The sequence below is a fragment of the Pan paniscus genome, chromosome 11, assembly GCF_029289425.2.
Source record: "Pan paniscus chromosome 11, NHGRI_mPanPan1-v2.0_pri, whole genome shotgun sequence".
NCBI lineage: Eukaryota > Metazoa > Chordata > Mammalia > Primates > Hominidae > Pan > Pan paniscus.
The window spans coordinates 53,120,275-53,142,386 of record NC_073260.2 but is presented as its reverse complement, the minus strand read 5'-3'; the positions used below and the strand labels follow the sequence as shown (position 1 = coordinate 53,142,386).

Sequence of the window (22,112 nt, the reverse complement as noted above, 5' to 3'; positions counted from 1 at the left end):
TGCTGCACCCATTAACTCGTCATTTACATTAGGTATATCTCCTAATGCTATCCCTCCCCCAGCTCCCTACCCCACGACAGGCCCTGGTGTGTGATGTTCCCTGCCCTGTGTCCAAGTGTTCTCATTGTTCAATTCCCACCTATGAGTGAGAACACGCCCTCTGTGTTTTTTCAACCCTCTTTAGTACTGTTCACTGTCTTCCCTCTTCCCCAAATCTCTTTCAACTAGGCGCAGGGGTCATAACCTGTAGGCTACCTTTTTAGAAGCGCACTCCGTTGATCAGGACACGCAGTATGGCCTAACAGCTAGGAGCACAGCATCTGGAGCCATAGACACAGGGTACGATTCTGACTCGGCCACCTTAGCTATTTTATTTAAGCTGTGTTTTGGTTTATCTATGAAAAAGACAGTAGTCAGACCTGCATTCTCGATTGCTGAGATGATGTTTATTAGAACACTTCCTGGCATGCAGTGAGCATGCCATCACCACCAGCTGCTCACAACACTTACCATGGTGATCGATGCTCTTCGCTGGTGTCTCATTTGCCGACTTGAAGCTCTCTGAGGTTGGGACTGTCTTTGATGACCTGTGAAAGCTCAGGGCTAGTGGAGAGTCAGTGCTCACTACTGTGCCTGAGTGAACAGCTGAGAACCTTCTTGGAGGAGGTTCACATAAAAGCTCAGATGACAGAGGGAAAAGCACTCCAGGTAGTGATAATGCTCTCGTCCTAAGGACATGAGGAACCTGGTTGGGGGGTGGATGACCTCATGGGGAACAAGGAGGAAAAAGAGGCTAGCAAAGCCAGGGAGATGAGAGACACCTGAGATGGTCTCTCCAGGGCTGTGTGGAGAATCAGCAGCTAGGACTCTGGACGAAACAGTGTCAGGTAGGGAGGACGCCTGGTGACAGGCAGCCTAAGCAAAAAAGACAGTCATTTTTTTATTGGCTTTAGCAGCTGCTGTCCCAAACCCTCTCCCCTCAATAATAAAAGGCAATTTTATGATCACAAAGAGGCCACTTTTTTTTAATTGACAACTCAATCTCTACATACATACAGTATTGCATGAATTATAAGTGGATCAACAATTATATTATTGATACAAACTCATGAGCATTTACATAAAACTACCGCTCTAGGTTTTGGTGTGTTTTGTGTCAGCTACTTTAGTGAATAAACAAAACATAAAGGAACTCAGCTACTTGAATTCATGAGAATCAGCTTTCAAAAAAAGCATATATATCATCTCATAGAATACTTATTATGTCAAACCCAGGAAAATCAGTAACTAAGTGACAAAAGGAACACTTTTAAAGAAAAGTTGGTGATAAATATGTTAGGCTAAAATACTAAGAACTTTAGCAACTGGACCGAGGAACCAGAAAATGTATGCACACTGGGAATTTTAACAAAAGATTACACATTCTCCTGTACAGTGAGGACCACATTCCAAAAGCATAATTCTGGGTTGCTACAATGTCGTCTCTGCTACAAACCATTGTTTCAAAGGTGAAAGAAACAAGATGGTAATTCACATAAAAAGGTTTTAAAATTCTTCCCACTCAAAATAAAATAAAAATAATATAATCTCTATCAAATTATAAAGAAATTCTATCAAAATGTTGACCACATAAAGAAGTCAGACCATTTGCCTTCGCTGACTGCCTCAGAGGGCAGAGCATGTGTCACCTACAAGGAAGGGGAGGGGGGGTAGAGTCCCTACTCTCCCCCAGCCTGTGGTGTCGGGGTGGAGAGGAGCCCTTTGGCTTCCCTGGGGTTTTGCTTCCTCACATAGGGAATTGAGGGAGGTGGGCTAGATGGCTTTAAGAGACTTCTCAACTAAAAGAATCAAAGTCAGCTTGAGAGCCCATCTCTGAACAGACATATAGGGTGGCAAAAGAAATGGATTAAAAAAAAGGCGGATGACGTCTTTCTCACCTTTTGATACCATCACTCAGAACTAATCTGTACTATAGTTGAAGAAAATCTTTGCCTGGTACTATTAAAGGGTATGCAGTGAGGCAGCTGACAATGAAATTTTTCATAAAAATGTATAAAAAGGCTATGTTAAGTTTGGGTGGAAAAAACAATGCACCACCATATTACTACCAGCAGTCACGATGTCCTGTCTCAGATTTTAGGAGTCACCGATCTGGTTGGGAGAAATGCTGAGGGATGATCAAGCCATTCAATAGCGATCTAAGGAGTGCACACAGTTCAGGAAATGGATAAACAGGTGCCCAGGAAGGCAACTTTAATGAAACTGGTTCTAAAACAAAGGATACAAGAGACCTAAATGATCCAAAAAGAGTGATGGCTTCTCATTTTCTGTCCCCTATAGAGAATATAAATATCATTTCTTCTGGAATCCAACACACTGGATTCATTTTCAAGATGTATCACTTTATTTTCCAGCACGTGACAGTCACATGATTTCTGCAGTGAGCCCCAAAGCTTCCACGAGCTTTCCTGGAACCTACGGCCAGAAGAGTCCTGAGATTTCAAATATTAAAGCTTTCTCCACAGCCACAAGTCCCTTTGATGTTTGGGTTATTGAACACAAACTCACTGGATAATTTGTCTTCAACATAGTCCATTTCTGTTCCTAAAAGTGTTAGCTGTGCTTTCTTTTCGATGAATACTCTGACTCCTTGGAGAAAAGAAAACATGTGTCATGGAAAGCCTGCAGCCTTATGGAACTTGCTGATTCAAAGCACAAGTGAACTTGAAATAGTGACTATCAATGAAAGTCAAACAAGAAGGCTTGAACATTTTAAATTATTTCCTTAAGGAATTAAGCATTCAGTTTCCTGTCTGCCCCTTCTTTCCCATACATGAATTTATGTCACAATCACATTAGGGGAGAATTTTATACAAGTAAATTCCATGACAATTTTATGCAAAATTAGAATTTACCTTTCACTATACTTCACTCATTTTTCCAGTTTGCAACGTGAAGAAAATGTATATTCTCGATGAGTTTTATGAAATAAAAAAAAATTTATGAAAATTCTGCAATACACTAGATACACGGATTCAAGCTTAAAGATATACAAAGGACTGTGATACAATGGGGCTATTTTAATAACATCAATCAGTACAACAATAGTCTTTTCTGGTTACAGGACGGAAAACAGGTACTATTCCCTAGTAATTACACAGGTAGAGGTCAGCATCTTTGTAAATACAATCTTTTTTTTTTGGACAGAGTCTCGCTCTGTCACCCCGGCTGGAGTGCAGTGGCATGATCATGGCTCACCACAAGCTCCACCTCCCAGGCTCAAGCGATCCTCCCACAGGATTATAGGCACATACCACCAGGACCAACTAATTTTTTTAGAGTCAGGGTTTCACCACGTGGCCCAAGCTGGTCTTGCATTCCTGGGCTCAAGTGATCCTCCCACCTCGGCCTCCCAAAGTGCTGGGATTACAGGTGTGAGCCACAGTGCCCAGCCAACAAATACAATCAATTTAAGAAAGCTTTCTAGTCTGGGAAACAGGGCAAAACCCTGGCTCCACTAAAAATACAAAAATTAGCCAGGCACGGTGGTGGGCACCTGTAGTCCCAGCTACTCGGGAGGCTGAGGTGGGAGGACTGCTTGAGCCCGGGAGGCGGAGGCTACAGTGAGCCATGATTGTGCCACTGCACTCCAGCCTGGGTAAGAGAGCAAGACTCTGTCTCAACAAACAAACAAAACAACGAAACAACAAAAAAACTTTCTTCCTTACAAGAAATTGAGCCATTAGCTAAATATAAACAATATATAATTAAGTCACCTCTTCTTTAAGATGAAAATCTTAAGGTTTATAATGTGTTATAATTTTTAAAATAATACATTTTTAAAAGGTCTTTATTGATAGTTATAACTTTAGTTTAATAAGAAAGCACACTTAGGAATCTAGGCCTCATTCTCCCATGTAGGTAAGAACTGCAAGCTAAGTGCATACTTCCAATGACAAGATAAATTATTTATTTTAGATAGGTTTTAACAGATTATAGGGTGGAAGAAGGGGGCAGCAGCAAATATAATTAATTTTAATTATAAATTAAATTATAATAAATAGCTTTTAATAAAAATTGGAAATACAGGATTCCTCAAAAACATGAGTTGATAATACAGCTCCATTAAAAATACAAAAATGAACCAGGCATGGTGGTGGGTGCCTATAATCCCAGCTACTTGGGAGGCTGAGGTGGGAGGATCGCTTGAACCAGGGAGGTGGAGGTTGCAGCAAGCCGAGATCACACCACTGCACTCCAGCCTGGGCGAGAGAGCGAGACTGTCTCAAATTTAAAAAAAAAAAAAAAAAAAAGGGATTATAATGGCGCTGAAAATTCCCATTGCCTAGCAATGCTGTAGCCACCATAATATCACAAGACAACCCATTACTCAGGTGTTTGTGGTGATGCTGGTGTAAACAAACCTACACTGCCAGTCATATAAAAGTCTAAGCATGTTCAATTAAGTACACTACATAATACTTGATAACGATAATAAATGGTTATGTTACTGCTTTATGTATTTACTATACTTTTTATTGTTATTTTAGAGTGTACTTCTACTTATAAAAAAAAAGTTAACCGTGAAACAGCCTGAGGCAGGTTCTTCAGGAGGTATCCAGAAGAAGGCACCATTATCACAAAAGATGACAACTCCATGAGTGTTACTGCCCCTGACGGCCTTCCAATGGGATGAGGGGAGGTGGTGGAAAACAGGGATATTGATGACCCTGACCCTGTGGAGGCCTAAGTTAATACGTATGTTTTTGTCTTAGTTTTTAATTAAAATGTTTATAAAGAAAAAAATTAAAAATAGAGAAAAGCTTATAGAATAAGAACATAAAAAATTTTTGTATATTTGTACAATGTGCTTCAAGCTAATGTTATCACAAAAGAGTAAAAAAAAAAAAAAACCCCAAAGCTTACAAAGTAAAAAAGTTTCAGTAAACTAAGGTTAATTTATTATTGAAGACTAAGTGTACAAGGTTTATAAGGTCTATAGTACTACAGAGGAACGTCCTAGGCTTTCACATTCACTCATCACTCCCTACTCACTCACTGACTCACGTGGACAACTTCCAGTCCTGCAAGTTCCATGCATGGTAAGTGCCACAAACAGGTGTACCATGTTTTATTTTCTTCTTCTTCTTCCTTTTTTTTTCTTTTTTTTAAGAGATGGAGGTCTCGCTATGTTGCCCAGGCTTAAGGGCAGTGGCTATTCACAGGTAAGAACACAGTGCACTATGATGTCTTTTTCTCTTTTTTGAGACAGAGTCTCACTTTTTCACCCAGGTTGGAGTGCAATGGCATGGTCTCGGCTCACTGCAACCTCCGCCTCCTGGGGTTCAAGCGATTCTCCTGCCTCAGCCTCCCAGTAGCTGAGACTACAGGCGTGTGCCACCACACCCAGTTAATTTTTCGTATTTTTAGTAGAGATGGGGTTTCACCATGTTGGCCAGGCTGGTCGTGAACTCCTGACCTCATGATCCACCCACCTCGGCCTCCCAAAGTGCTGGGATTACACGGGTGAGCCACCACACCTGGCCAGTGCACTACCTTCTTGAACTCCTACACTCAAGGAATCCTCCTGCCTCAGTCTCCTGAGTAGCTGGGACAACAGGCTTGTGTTAACACACCCGACCACATTTGATCTTTTACAAAATGTCCTTAAGCTGATAAGCAACTTCAGCAAAGTCTCAGGATACAAAATCAATGCACAAAAATCACAAGCATTCTTATACACCAATAACAGACAAACAGAGAGTCAAATCATGAGTGAACTCCCATTCACAATTGCTTCAAAGAGAATAAAATACTTAGGAATCCAACTTAAAAAGGACGTGAAGGACCTCTTCAAGGAGAACTACAAACCACTGCTCAATGAAATAAAAAAGGATACAAACAAATGGAAGAACATTCCATGCTCATGGGCAGGAAGAATCAATATCGTGAAAATGGCCATACTGCCCAAGGTAATTTACAGATTCAATGCCATCCCCATCAAGCAACCAATGCCTTTCTTCACATAATTGGAAAAAACTACTTTAAAGTTCATATGGAACCAAAAAAAAAACCCGCATCGCCAAGTCAATCCTAAGCCAAAAGAACAAAGCTGGAGGCATCACGCTACTTGACTTCAAACTATACTACAAGGCTACAGTAACCAAAACAGCATGGTACTAGTACCAAAACAGAGATATAGATCAATGGAACAGAACAGATCCCTCAGAAATAACGCCGCATATCTACAACTATCTGATCTTTGACAAACCTGACAAAAACAAGCAATGGGGAAAGGATTCCCTATTTAATAAATGGTGCTGGGAAAACTGGCTAGCCATATGCAGAAAGCTGAAACTGGATCCCTTCCTTACACCTTATATAAAAATCAATTCAAGATGGATTAAAGACTTAAACGTTAGACCTAAAACCATAAAAACCCTAGAAGAAAACCTAGGCTTTACCATTCAGGACATAGGCATGGGCAAGGACTTCATGTCTAAAACACCAAAAGCAATGGCAACAAAAGACAAAATTGACAAATGGGATCTAATTAAACTAAAGAGCTTCTGCACAGCAAAAGAAACTACCATCAGAGTGAACAGGCAACCTACAAAATGGGAGAAAATTTTCGCAACCTACTCATCTGACAAAGGGCTAATATCCAGAATCTACAATGAACTCAAACAAATTTACAAGAAAAAAACAAACAACCCCATCAAAAAGTGGGCAAAGGACATGAACAGACACTTCTCCAAAGAAGACATTTATGCAGCCAAAAGACACATGAAAAAATGCTCATCATCACTGGCCATCAGAGAAATGCAAATTAAAACCACAATGAGATACCATCTCACACCAGTCAGAATGGAAATCATTAAAAAGTCAGGAAACAACAGGTGCTGGAGAGGATGTGGAGAAATAGGAATACTTTTACACTGTTGGTGGGACTGTAAACTAGTTCAACCATTGTGGAAGTCAGTGTGGCGATTCCTCAGGGATCTAGAACTAGAAATACCATTTGACCCAGCCATCCCATTACTGGGTATATACCCAAAGGACTACAAATCATGCTGCTATAAAGACACATGCACACGTATGTTTACTGTGGCACTATTCACAATAGCAAAGACTTGGAACCAACCCAAATGTCCAACAATGATAGACTGGATTAAGAAAATGTGGCACATATACACCATGGAATACTATGCAGCCATAAAAAATGATGAGTTCATGTCCTTTGTAGGGACACGGATGAAATTGGAAATCATCATTCTCAGTAAACTATCACAAGGACAAAAAACCAAACACCACATGTTCTCACTCATAGATGGGAACTGAACAATGAGAACACATGGACACAGGAAGGGAACATCACACTCTGGGGACTGTTGTTGGGGTGGGGGGAGGGGGGAGGGATAGCATTAGGAGATATACCTAATGCTAAATGACGAGTTAATGGGTGCAGCACACCGGCATGGCACACGTATACATATGTAACTAAGCTGCACATTGTGCACATGTACCCTAAAACTTAAAGTATAATAATAATAATAATAAAAGAAATTTCACTATACTTTTTCTTTGTTTAGGTACGTTTACACAAATACTTACCATTGTGTCAGAACTGTGCACAGTATTTAGCACAGTCACATGCAGTACAGGTTTGTAGCCTAGGAGCAATAGGTTATATTATCTAGCTGAGGCATATGGTAGGCTCTATCATCTAGGTTTGTGTAAGTACACCCCAGGATATTTGTCTAATGTCACATTTCTCAGACCATCTAGGTTTGTCCAAGTACACCCCAGGATATTTGTCTAATGTCACATTTCTCAGAATGTATCTCCAATGTTAAGTGATGTATGACTGTATCTGCATTATACTTACTGCTTGAGCATCCCAAATCCAAAAAGCTCCAATGAGCATTTCCTCTGAGTGTCATGTCAGCACCCACTTTTAAAGTTTTGAATTTGGGAGCATTTCAGATTTCAGATTTTTGGATTGGAACGCTCAACTTGTACTTATTTGACACAGATATAAAACTACTGCTTACACAAAAACTGTTGGTTCACTGTGAGGTTTAAGGCTGGTTCACTTTTTGGACACAACGATGATCTTTCATAGTTAAAACAAGCTTATATAATAATTTATCAATTAGTTACTAAGAGCACAGTCTCTGGAAAGAATTTTACTAGGCCACTTATTATGACCTTAAACTATTTAACCCCTCTGTGCCTCAGTTTCTTCTTCAGATAAACAGGGATAATATGGTACCACCCACATTCAGCATTGTGTATAAATCAGTTAATACATGAAATTCCATCAAACAACGCCTACACACACAGTGAGCATTATTTACATAATTCCTGCTACTATCCTTATTTTTTACTTTGTGCTGTGCAAGGCTAATAATTTTAGGCAAAACAACGTGCCCAAAAAATGTTTGTTAAAAACTCACCATCTTGAATAACTTCTTCATCAGAATCTCCTTTTGTCTTTGTATATTCTAGAGTATAAGAAAGGCCATTACAGCCCCTGGTTCGGACACCAACTTTTACACCTACCTGAAAAAGAAGTGAAAATATAAACTTGGTTTTAAAGTAGTACAGATTAAACAATTATACTAATAAAGTGACAGTAGCCTCCTCATACCAAAATGGACTTTCTCTTATTTTTTGTAGGACAGGGTCTCACTATGTAGCCCAGACTGGTCTCAAACTCGTGGACTCAAATAACGCTTCCACCTCGGCCTCTCAAAGCATTGGGATTACAAGGCAGGAGCCACCCCGTCCAGCCTGGGACTTTATTTAAAATGTCTTTGCTCTACCTTGTTCTGTGAGATACCCTCTGAATGTTTCCTTATGGTTAGGATTCACCAGGGTTCATTGTCCACCATCTGGCAATCCTATCTCTACATGGGATCTGAATTCTAGTGCAGACTTGTGTACAGTCTCAAATACCAGAAAGCAAAAGACTGCAGTCAATACAGACAAAAGAAGTTTTAAAAAGTGACCAAACAGCACTTTAAAAGTATCAATGTTTACATTAATGCAATTTTCAAACAGTATCTACCTAAGTCCTCTGTCTTAGAGCTGAGCTGATTTTTCATTTAAATACAGTCATCCCTTAGTATGCATGGGAAATTGGTTCCAGGACTAACTGAGTATACAAAAATCTGCAGATACTCAAGTCCCTTATGCAAATGGCACTGCATTTGTATATAACCTATATACATCTTCCCCTGTACTTTAAATAACTTCTGGAGGACTTGAATACCTGTAACAATGTAATGCTACATAAACAGTTGTTATACTGTCTTGTTTAGAGAATGAAAGTCTGTACATGTTTAATACAGATGCAACCTTCTATTTTTTTCCCAAATATTTCTGACCTATGGTTGATTGAATCCACGTATGCGGAACCCACAGATACGGAGAGGTGACTGTATACGGCAAAAGTATCGTAAGTACTATTTCACCAGCAGTTCCTGATTCTACAAAGCTGAATTCTTGTTTCATTAGGTCAATTTGTAGTCTAGTCATTGGTCTATCCAAATTGAATCAGAACACTGATATCCTTTGAAATTTAATAATTTTAAAAGGTAGGTTTGAGAACTTCCATTACATTGTAATGTAGGTTAACAACAGAAACCAGAAATCACCCCACCGTCTAATTATTAAATATTGCAATCCATTACTTGAAATGATTTACAGCATTCCATCGGCAACTAACAATGTACAATTAAGATGATACACACATCCCTAACTCAACAATTCTGTATCTAGGAATGGATCCTATGTAGGCGGACTAAGCCATGCTTACAGTTCTAGAACAATGAGCCTGGCACACTGCAGACACTAAATAGTTGCTGAATGGTGTTTGCGGCAGCACTGAATGAAAACGACCCTTTAATATGGGGACTGGTTAAAGAACTCAAACTTGTTCAATGGAATATACTCTACATGCAGCCAAGAAAGGGAGGCAGATCATTACATAATGACATGGAAAGATCTTCAAGCCACATTATTAAGGGTAAAAAGCAAAGTGTAACAAAAACATTTATGGTAGGAAGAGATATACACAGGAATAACAAGCCCAGTCTAGGCCAGTGGTTGTCCTCAGGGAGACATTTTTGGTTGTGACAACCAAAGCTTTGTAGAATCAGGAAGTGCTGGTGAAATAGTACTCACCATACTTTTACTCTATACAGTCACCTCTCCGTATCGGTGGGTTCCACATATGTGGATTCTTTGGTTGAGGCAAAGAGGGGGTACTACTGGTATCTAACGGACAGAGGCCACAGATGCTGTCAAACATTCTACAATCTGCCCTAAAGTGTCAACTGTGAGGAGGCTGAGAAAATCAGGTCTAGCCGTTTCAAATGTATACATTATCCCTGGAAGGGTATCAAAGAGATTGCTTCTTGGAAGGAAGAATGACGACGAAGAGTCAGGTTGAAAGAATGACTTCCTTTTAGTTAAATACCCTTTTGTATTATTTGAATTTTTTAAAAATCCTGAGTATATTTTACATTTTAAATAAAAACCCCTAAAGGAAATAATACTGTATATCATGGGATAAATTCATTCTGAAAATACAGATTCAGTTTTTTACTGAATAATTAACTGGTTTTACTTACATGCTCAGGCTTATCTTTAAGAAGTTGTTTTATCTTGTTTACTGCTGAAGGTGTCTGAAAAAAGAAAATGTTTTTAGCTACAAAACTTGTTATTCAAAGCCTCATATTTATCAGTCTTCGTAAGTCTGTCTTTAGCAAATTCATGTGACAAATTTATGTTCCATTCTTGCCAGGATACCTTATGGACTTCATATAGAAACACATAAACTATACCTAATTCAAAATATCCTCTTTATTTTAAAAAAAAAATCTGCTAGCAACATCCTTTTAATCTTGCTCCTCAGTCCAGGTTGGTTCCCTGTCCTTCTCTCTATGGTGCTATTCACTCACATTACAAATGCTATTTTTCTGGGCAGCATCTATTTTGTGCACCAACTCTATGCCCAGGAACCAGCATGTTGCCTACAACAAAGAGCCAATGAAGGAATCAAGTATCTCACTGGGAAGGCCAACCTTCAGGTGTTTTTCCTGTTGATTATTAATCCTACTGCTTTTTTTTTTTTCTTACTCACAATCCATTTCTAATCCATCAAAATGCACAGCTTGAGGAAACAGTGTTACCAGCATAAAATAACCCAGGGTGTGCTTCTTGCACCAGTCCCACCAAATGCTCACACAGATTTTTTTCAACGTGGATTAAACCAACATCTCAGGAGATCTAGATGAACAAAACTAAGCTAGTCAATGACAGAAATAAGAACAAGGAGGAGCTGTTTCCCAGAGAAATGCTGTTTTAACATAGCTCAGTGGGCCTCAAAATGAGAAAAACATCACAGTTTGTGTGAAGTAGGTCGGTGTTGCCAACCCCACTTCTTTGGGAAGGAGGCTGTTCCCTGACATTCCTGGCCCACTTCCTAGCTGTGCCTCCAGGGCAGTCACCCTAAGTGGCTTCTCTGACTTCTATTCCCTTACTGGTGAAACGGGGATAATAGTTCCTCCTCCTCCTGATTCTTGCGAGGATTAAATATTTAAACTCATGGAAAGCATTCAGGACAATGCCAGGCACAAAAAAGCCAAATATTATTATGATTATGACAGTACATCATAATGAAGACATTACGTGCGTCCTTCCTACTTTATCAGCTCCTCTAGCTGGCAGTGCTCTGCAGGCCCTCCAGTCCCTTGTACTGACATTTTACTGTACAGTAAAGTCTTTGAGACTGCTTGTGAAGTCTCAAAGTCTGGATATTACGACCTAAGACTTGGTAGTAAACTGAGGCCAGGACTGACACCTGGAAGAGCCAGCCCAATGGATGGCCCTAGAGTGTGCTCTCCTGCCCTGTCGGGGTTGGGGCTCAGCTAGATGAGCATGCTTAAACACAGTACAGACCCAGTTTAGAAGGGCATGAAAGCAATTTAGAATGTGAAGACCAACATGTCTTAAACATTTTAAATAGAAAACAATGCACTGCACTTAAAAACGTGAATGTTGTTTAGTAAAACTTTTAATTCAGTTATTAATATATAGTATCTGTGTATATACATTTCTTATTACATGTCACTGTAAAAAAACAAACCACTACCAGTAGGTGGGCCTCTAAAGGCCCATGGTTTCCCATGGTTCTGTCAGAAAAGGAGGCATGCAGTCCTCCAACGCAGGAAGGAGCACACAGGGCGCAAGGAGAAAACAGGGAAGAGCAGGATTATGGTTTTGTTTTTGTTTTTTGAGTCACAGAATACCAACTTTAAATAGTTACAGAAATAGTTATTATTTTTTAAAGTGCTCATTACCCTTCTAAAGCAGTGGTCCCAAATGTTTTTGGCATCAAGGACTGGTTTCGTGGAAGACAATTTTTCCACGGATAAGAGGAATGGTTTCTGAATGATTCAAATGCATTACATTTATTGTGCACTTTATTTCTATTATTACATTGTAATATATAATGAAATAATTATATAACTCATCAAAATGTACAATCAGTGGGAGCCCTGAGCTTGTTTTTCTGCAACTAGATGGTCCCATCTAGGGGTGATGGGAGACAGTGACAGATCATCAGGCATCATTCTCATAAGGAGTGCACAAACTAGCCCCTCACACCTGCAGTTCAGACTAGGGTTTGTGCTCCTATGAGAATCTAATGCCCCTGATGATCTGACAGGAGGTGGAGCTCGCTTAGGTGGTAATGCTTGGCTTGCCTGCTGCTCTCACCTCCTGCTGTGAGGCCCTGTTCCTAACAGGCCATGGACCAGTACCAGTCTGTAGCGCAGGGACTGGGGACCCCTGTTCTAAGTGATTGTCAATAAAAGCTAGCTTTCTTATCAACCACATGTAAATTTTCACCATATTTTCCTATGTGCATGCTGAAGAAATTATTCACTTACTGTCAAATAAAAATAGCTTTCTGTAAGTTTATTTTAAAAAGGCATAGCCTGGCTGGGCCTGGTGCCTCATGCCTATATTCCCAACACTTTGGGAGGCCGAGGTGGAAGTATCACTTGAGGTCAGCCGAGGTGGAAGGATCACTTGAGGTCAGGAGTTTGAGACCAGCCTGGCCAACATGGTGAAACCCCGTCTCTATTAAAAATACAAACATTAGCTGAGGACGGTGGCATGCGCCTGTGATCCCAGCTACTCAGGAGGCTGACGCACGAGAATCGCTTGAACCCGGGAGGCGGAGGTTGCAGTAAGCCGAGATCATGCCACCGCACTCCAGCCTGGGAAACAGAGTGAGACTCTGTCTCAAAAAAAAAAAAAAAAAAAAGGCATAGCCATGGAAAATATCTGAGGGAACTAAAATCTGAAATGTGGTCTTGGTTTAATCTGAGGGGATCAAAGGCACAGATGGGCACACCACTGCATGATCTAAACAAAACAAATGTGTCTGTCACACTACTCCGTTTACCAGCCCCAAATATATAATTTTTTTATCTCCAAGTGGTTTTCTAAATTATCTAATTTGGTTTTACAAAGTCATCTATTTTCTTATTTTCTCAACTTTTAGCAGGAAACACTTAAATACAGTAAATGAAAGCAATTCGTGGGGATTGGTCTACTTATCACAAAGTTGCTGATGTTCACATCTCATACTGAAGGACTCTTTAAGGGAAAAGTAACATTCAACAGGAACCTGTGTGCCTGGGAAGCTGCTGTTACAGGAACTAAACATATGTCTTAATTTTCCTGTGTCAGGCCAAAACCAAACCTACTCCACTGGGAGGGTGTTACTAATGATGGACAACCCAGGTCAGTACTCAACCAAGGGAAAAGGTTCTTAGAACTTTCAAAGTGACTGATCTGATTTTCAGAACAAGGGAGAGTGGTTAAAAGGGAAGAGTTGGGACTTAAAAAAAATCGAGCTATAAGAGGTACTTTTTGTGTCTCAGTACCAGGGAGAGGCTAAGAATCCTACCCTGCTTTAAGTCTACATACTCTGGCAACATTGTGCTTAGGTAAAATTCATGTGAGGAACAGCATAAAATCTTCAACTACACAGCATGCTGCAGGGCCTAGCAGCCTGCCAGTACCAGTGCACTTCCCAGAACAACTAAGAAACATGTAATTCTCAAGAAATTTATGTACTATTAATGAATATAGCCTACCTGAGATTTGGCCCATGCTTTAAAATTTAAGAGCTTCCTGAAGCCCACTAAAATATGATGGTTTTTACTCACATGCAAATCACAGGAATATGACTTTTAAAGTGAGAGGTTATCTTTGAGGTAAGATATTTTGGCCTAATTGAAAAATATATATATTTCCAAGATGTTTCTGCTGTTAAAATTAAGGGAAAAGGCATTGTAGATGAATGTTTTATCACTACTTCATAGCAACACGCTTTCTAATCCTTGTAGGAGAAACTTTTCATTCTCAATCCTGTATTTCTTTAAGTAACTCCCCAGGCAATTTTCATTTTTTGCTGTTTAAGAAAATTAAATTAAATTAAAAGCTAAAGTTAACTCTGTTATTATGCATACTAAACATGTGCCAAGAACTACAACTTAATTTCACTACAAGCATGGCATTTTAATGTCAACATATCAATTTTCTGGGAGAACAAAAGATGGTAAATAGAGCCAGTGAACAAGTACAGTGTATTTTATTAAAATCATTCTTTAACAGCCATGGCTGGCATTAGAGTGTTCTCTTTTGTCTTTTCTTATTTGTGTATATGTGTATATACACACCCAAAATACATATAATATACAAATATATATTTGTAGGCCAGGTGTGGTGGCTCATGCCTGTAATGTCGGCACTTTGGGAGGCCAAGGTGGGAGGATGGCTTGAGGCCAGGAGTTTGAGACCAGCCTGGGCAACAGAGCAAGACCCTGTCTCTACAATAAATTAAAAAAAAAAAAAAATTAGCAGTCATGGTGACATGTGCCTGTAGTCCCAGTTACTTGGGAGGCTGAGGTGAAAGGATTGCTTGAGCCCAGGAGTTTGAAGCTGCAGTAAGCCATGATCATGCCACTGCATATGAGCCTGGGTGACAGAGGAAGATCCTGTCTCTAAAAAGAAAAAGGTTTGTAATCATGGCATATATACATAATTTTGCAGCCTCCATTGAAACAATTTAACAAATTATTTTTTTTATTTGATACATGGTAATAAACATATATTCACCATTTACTGAGCACCTTCTAAGTGTTTAATGGTTTAAACGTATCATCTTTTTATTCCTGCCATTGTGATTTAGGTATTAAAGATTAAATAATTTGCACAGCATAAGTCAAAGAATGAAGATTTGTAACTCTGAAACTTAAAAAAAACCATAATTTACAATGACTACATCCTTCACCAACAGGATCTACTCTCATGTACTTAACCATTCTTTCACTGTTAGACTGCTAGGCTACTTCCAGTGCTTCTTGTGTAGTATTTCCTAAACTGCCTTCGTATAGAAATCTTAGTGCTTGGTCACTGTTCAAAAGGACTTCTGGTTCTAGTCCAATGAACTAACACACAGTTCCTTACTGAGCATTAAGCATTTCCTAGCTTCTCAACTGGACTCCAATAGAAAGTTAAGCCCTAAGGCACCTTCTGTACACAATGAATTCATCAAGAATGATAGTGGCTGTGCACCATCATTCTCTCATAGAACTTGGTTGAGTTTTAATGCACAGCTGTGATCCACCCCAGTCCTACAAATTAGAGTTGCTCTGACTTGTACAATGATGGAAATAAATCTGCCTGCAAGCAGGGCAGTATTTACTCTTCAGATTCTTTAATCACATCTGGCTCCTGCAAGTTCAATTCCACTTGTCAATTTCTAGATATGGAGGGAAATAGGGAAGATGTAGATAATCTGATAATGACAGCATTGAACTGTGTTATATTATCAGTTACTTTTCCTAGCCTTTTGCTGACATCTGGTAGACTCCACACATATAGCACTTTTCAAATGTTGCAACATGTCAAATTCCTAACATCAAAATTTATATATCCAGGTAACATTTATCCCTTCCAATCAGTTTTACTGAATTAGGTATACTTGTGTTTGCTCTTATCTGTCTCTACTTATTAGACCCAAGTAACATTTACCTCTTCCAATCAGTTTTACTGAATTACGTATACTTTTGTTTGCTCTCTTATCTGTCTCCATTCATTAGGCCTTTGACGGCATCACTACTTTTGCACTTGACGATACATGCTGATGTTAAACTAAGCACAAAGAGCAATACATGCCATAGTGTCCTGACTAGGGCACGAATGCTGGAACTAAAATGACTGCAAGCCCACCAACACAGGCTGTGTGGAAAACAGCATTGATGTGCCTTCTCTCTGGTACAGCTTCTGAGAAGCTTCTAAAGTCAGCTATACTGTAAGTAGGACAACAGAGTACAGACAGTAGACTCCTACAAGTTAATCAGAACAGCTGAGTCAGGCAACATGGATACCTTGAGAACTGCTATGATAACATGTACTGAAGCAGAGGGGAGCAAGTGTGGAGAGAGACCAAGCCTGAGAATGTGCAGTGCTATTACTCCTAGTAAGAGGTGGCAAAGGCTTGGCCTGCGACTGTGCCCCGCAGGCTGGGAACTGTATAACTCATTCATTTGTCTTGAAACACAGCAGATCTCGATAAATGTCTGCTGAATGACTAGGAATGGAGAGAAAGGGACTGACATAGAAATTCTGAAGGAAGGGCAAGGCATGGTGGCTCATGCCTGTGATCCCAGCACTTTGGGAGGCTGAGACGAGTGGATCACGAGGTCAGGAGTCCAAGACCAGCCTGGTGAAGATGGTGAAACCCCATCTCTACTAAAAATACAAAAATAAATAAATAAATAAGCCGGGCATGGTGGTGGGCGTCTGTAATCCCAGCTACTCAGGAGGCTGAGGCAGAGAGTTGCTTGAACTCAGCAGGCGGAGGCTGCAGTGAGCTGAGATCACGCCACTGCACTCCAGCCTGGGCAACCCAGCGAAACCCTGTCTCAAAAAAAAAAAAAAAAAAGAAATTCTGAAGAAGAGGTAACATGTCAAATGGTGATGGAGAAAGACATCAGGGACCAGGCATGGTGGCTCACACCTGTAATCCCTGCACACTGGAAGCCTGAGGCAGTGGACTGCTTGAGCCCAGGAGTTCGAGACCAGCCTGGGCAACCCAGGGAGACCCTAGGTGCATGCATGATGGTGCACACCGGTGGTCCCAGCGACTTGGGAGCCTGAGGTGGGAGGATCGCTTGGGCCCAGGAGGTTGATGCTGCAGTATGCCATGACTGCACCACTGAACTACAGCCTGGGAGATAGAGTGAGACCCTGTCTCCAAAAACAAAACAAACAAACAACAAACAAAAAACAAAAAACAAAAAAACCCCAGTTAATAGGGTTGCTAAAAAGCAAAAAAGAAAAGGCAAAAACTGTTCCTGAACCTTCTGGCTCTTCCTGGATCTACCATCACCAGTGGAAGAATTCTGAATAATTCTTACTGAGATTGAAAGAGACACAAAGAATGAGTTGTGCCCTCTAGTTCTTAAAACCTTGTTTAATTCTACATCCCACGGTGTATGAAAATAAGCTTGCTCCTACAGAAAAGAGGTAATATAGAATGATACATAATCAGTACACTAGTAGTACCATATATAATCAGGGTAATATCAAAGGCCTAAAAAATTGATTATAAAAATAAATTCTCTCACCTGATCACAATTTTCTTCTACTTTGCTACAAACTTATTTTCTGGTAATAGGCCCTTTTGGCATTAGATGCAACAGAATCGATGAGTCAATTTAAATCGGTTTTTTTTTCCAGTCTCTAAGCGAATGGTTGCATAAAGTCGTCTCCTTCACTAAAAGGGGAGTGTATGTAGGAACGTGATCATAAATTTTTCTTTTGGGGTGAAAATATTTTGGAACTAGATAGAGGTGATGGTTGCACGACACTGTGAATGTCTTAAATGGCACTGAATTGTACCCTTTAAAAGGACTAATTTTATGTTATGTGGATTTTCCTTCCACTAAAAAACTGAACGGTGCGGCCGGAACACTGAGCTCAGTGAATTCTCTAAGTAATCAATGGTTGCACTCTGGTGCCCTCTGAGTGTTTGACCTTTCACCCAGAAAACGCTGTAAACTCACTCTGGGAAATCATCTTTTGTCCTAAGAGCCTAGGCTTGCTGGAGGCACAGAGGGAGTTTCAAAGGCCTCAATCACCCAGGACACCGGCAAGTAACGCTTTGCGCGCCGCGGCCGTGACCTCGGCAGGAGCCGGGGGCTTTGTTGTCGCTGTGCTCGCCCTCGGTCCTTCGGAAAGCCTGGTCCCTCCCCACCCCACGCACCTCCAGGCTAGGACTCCGGGCCACCACCGGGAACCCCCGGCACCGTGCACGTTCAGCCTCTGCTTAACCGGAGCGGCCGAACAGCGCAGGCCGGCGGGAGCGTGGAGGCGATCGGCCCCCGGGGACGCCCACCCCCGGGATCCCCTCCGGCCCGCACGCGGTTGCCGCGCGGCCTGACGGGAAACGTAGTTTCCGGGGGCCAGAGAGCAGCCCCGCCCGGGACTTGTTTACCGTTGCAAAGAGGGGCCGGAGGCGAAGGAGGCGGCGAGGCTGTGCGGCGGGTCGGAGCGACGCCGAGGTCTGACGTGTCCGCGTCCCTGCGGCCCCACTCCCGGCCGCCGTGACCTCCCCTTGCACGGGGCGGACACGAGCAATGTCACGGGCCCCGCCGCGCGCCGCGAGCACTCACCAGGGTGAGGGCTGCCCGGGTGGGCTGCAGCTTCCTCTTGCTCACAGCCCGGACAGTTGCCCGGACTAAGGAAGCCGACATCTTCGCCGTCCCGGCGCCCCGGTGCCTCGGGCCGAAGGTCGGCCGCCTCAGCTTCTCTCCATGGACACGGCGGGCGCATTGACGCCACAAGCTTCGGCGCACGGCGCCCTCAGTCCTAGCCCCGCCCCCCGCCGCCACCATTGGGTGAGTTGCATGAGTGACGAGCCGGGGGCGGGGCAAGCCGCTCTGGGCGGGGTTTTGCCGCTCAACGCCGGGGGTCTAGCAGCTGGGTTGCGCACGGTCTCCGGCAGTGAGGTGACCACGCTGCAGGGCGCAGGGACCGGGAGGAATGTCTTCACCGCCGAGGACGGAGTCGGCGTGACGTCGGGGAGCGGGCGGGAGGGGGCGAGGAATGACCTCAGACCTGCTGACTCCGGATGCACGTAGCTTCACCACCTGCCCCCGGGGCAAGGTGCAGCGTCACCCCCTGCTTTAATACTCACCGTGACAAACACCATCATAGGCGGTGACACTTAAGGACGCATAAGTCAACCCTGCACTGGGAGCTTATGCTCTCAAATGCAGAGTGATCGTTCCGATGCCCAGACATCTACATCCATTTTCATTCTTCTTTTGTGGTCCAACTAGGCTGTTCTTAAGAGCATGGCGTTACCGCAGAGTTGTATAATCGCCACCCTCCACCCTTCTCCCCAGCGTGCTGTATTGCTGGGGATGCTGAAGGGTGGTGACTAATGCAGTTTTCATTCTGGTGCTGAACTGGGAACCAACCCTACTTGAAAATGTGACTGGGCAGCAGTGTGAATAGTCACATTTATAGCGAGCAACAATTACTCGATTTAAAACGTGTTGTCAGACCTTGTCCTGGCTGCTCAGGGGCTTAATTCTGCCTTTTGATGCAGTATTCCTGAGCACCAGACACTGTGCACAGGCGCGGTACCCAGGCATACACAGGAAGCCAGGTAAAGAGGGGCCAGGGAAGAATGAGATACTGGCAGGACAGGGCTAGCAGATGAAGAGAGGAGGACATCAAGACAGGTGGCATTTGTCATTGAAGTGCTAGAAGTGAAGGAAAAAGTGCAGGAGGGGTCTATGAAGCAGTCCTGGGGAGGACAGATTCGCAGTGTTTGAATGTGGGAAGAACTAATCAGTGAAACATTTTTTAAAGCCAAGTTTATCTTTGATCTCCGGCAGTTTCTGAAAGGATAGTTCAAAATTCCATCAAGTAGTTCTGACTTCCTGCTACAGAAATGCAATCGCATTGACAATAAGAGGACGCTTTTTTTTTTTCCTAAGCCTTATCTGCACATAAACTGGGGGCCGGGCGCGTGGCTCACGCCTGTAATCCCAGCACTTTGGGAGGCCGAGGCGGGGAGATCACCTGAGGTCAGGAGTTCGAGACCAGGTTGGCCAACATGGTGAGACCCCATCTCTGCTAAAAATACAAAAATTAGCCGGGTGTGGTGGTGCACACCTGTTATCCTAGCTACTCAGGAGGCTGAGGCAGGAGAATCGCTTGAACCTGGGAGGCGGAGGTTGCAGTGAGCTGAGATCGTGCCACTGCACTCCCAGCCTGGGCAACGGAGTGAGACTCTGTCTCAAAAAAAAAAAAAAAGAAAGAACGGAAGATAGGGAGAGAGAGACAGACAGATAGAAAGAAAGAAAGAAAATAAAAGAAACTGGGGGCCGGGCGCAGTGGCTCACACGTGTAATCCCAGCACTTTGGGAGGCCGGAGGCGGGCAGATTACTTGAGATCAGGAGTTCTAGACCAGCCTGGCCAACATGGTGAAACCCCGTCTCTACTAAAAATACAAAAATTAGCCGGGCGTGTTTGCGGGCACCTGTAATCCCAGCACTTTGGGAGGCCGGAGGCGGGCAGATTACTTGAGATCAGGAGTTCTAGACCAGCCTGGCCAACATGGTGAAACCCCGTCTCTACTAAAAATACAAAAATTAGCCAGGCGTGTTTGCGGGCACCTGTAATCCCAGCTACCCGGGAGGCGGAGGTTGCAGTGAGCCAAGATTGCGCCACTGCACCCCAGCCTGGGTGACAGAGCGAGACTGCATCTCAAAAGAAAGAAACTGAAAAAGGGATGGGAGGGAGGAAGGGAGGGAGGGAGGGACATAGAGAGGTGGTGGTGTGGTGGGTTTGTTTCTTGGCCTTCATCTTTGACTACCTGGGGGTTTGGGATCTCATATCCTCCCTCCTACAGATATTGTGAAGATTAAATGAGTTAATACAGGAGAAGCCCTTAGAGGGGTGCAAGGCACACAGCCTCACTCAAATGGTAATTGTTAATGAGTATTTAAAGATGCCATGTATTGTGAAACTACTATAATGGTGGATAGATATCATTATGCGTTTGTCAAAACCCACACAATGTACACCACCAAGAGTGAACCCTAAGGTAAACTATGGGCACTGAGAGCTAATGATGTGTCCATGTAGGTTTAAGATTGTAACAAGTGTACCACTGTGGTGCAGAGTGACAGTGGGGCACATGTGGAAACAAGGGATATATGCAGCTCTGTTTTTCTGCTTAACTTTGCTGTGAACCTAAAACAGCCCTAAAATTAAAATTTAATAAAAATAAAAGATGCTGTGTCATTTTTTTCCAGTTATTGACACATTACACAGTTGTGCAGCACTTTACAAGATTCAGAAAACTCCATGAGCATATTATATTATCTCATACTAGCCTCACAACTTTGAACTGAGTAGGGCAGAAGCACTGGCATGGCAGTTTTACAGATGCTGAAACTCAAGGATTTTAGTAGAGAGCATTAGACACTATTGAAAACATCTAGTCCTCAATTTTCTGATTCAGGATCCTGTGTATGTTTAACAGACTTCTTTCCTCTATTTAATACCCACTATTTAACAAAAACAAACAAACAAACAAAAAAGAAAACCCAACTATTCAGTTTTTAACTTGGTTAGTTGTTTTGCACATAAGCATTAAGTCACATAATCTACTTGTTAGTTTCTAATATCACTTGAAACTGGCACAAGTCCCTGAAATAATGTTATGTTAGAATAAATAATTTTCACGATTATTTAAGCAGTATGTGAGCTTATCTCAAAGCAGCAGCTGTCCAGTGGTGTCAAAATGAGGTGGGTATGGGAAGTGTCAAAAGAGTTACAAGCTGTAACCACTTTTAGATTTCCACTAATATGTGACAGAACTTACAATAGGGAACTGTTTCACCCCGCACTTCAGGCATTAGTTTCATAGTTCTAGACATTTAAAGAAGTGTTTTCCTGGTAAGACCTCACTTGATTATCACAACTGTATGGAAAGCCA

At 42.2% G+C, this 22,112-nt stretch overlaps 1 protein-coding gene across 2 annotated transcripts; it reads right to left on the bottom strand.

Annotated features, from left to right (window-relative positions):
• Positions 1-996: 996 nt before the first annotated feature.
• ISCA1 (iron-sulfur cluster assembly 1) lies at positions 997-22,090 on the bottom strand. Of its 2 annotated transcripts, XM_003806687.4 has the most exons (4): positions 18,768-22,090; positions 10,641-10,694; positions 8,460-8,565; positions 997-2,649 (listed from the first exon to the last, which is right to left on the bottom strand). In XM_003806687.4, exons 1-4 carry the CDS (start codon positions 18,987-18,989, stop codon positions 2,501-2,503), a joined length of 531 nt encoding a protein of 176 aa, XP_003806735.1. In that variant the 5' UTR covers positions 18,990-22,090; the 3' UTR covers positions 997-2,500. The 2 variants fall into 2 exon arrangements, with proteins under 2 accessions (XP_003806735.1, XP_054947807.1); XM_055091832.2 differs by lacking the exon at positions 10,641-10,694.
• Positions 22,091-22,112: the final 22 nt, after the last annotated feature.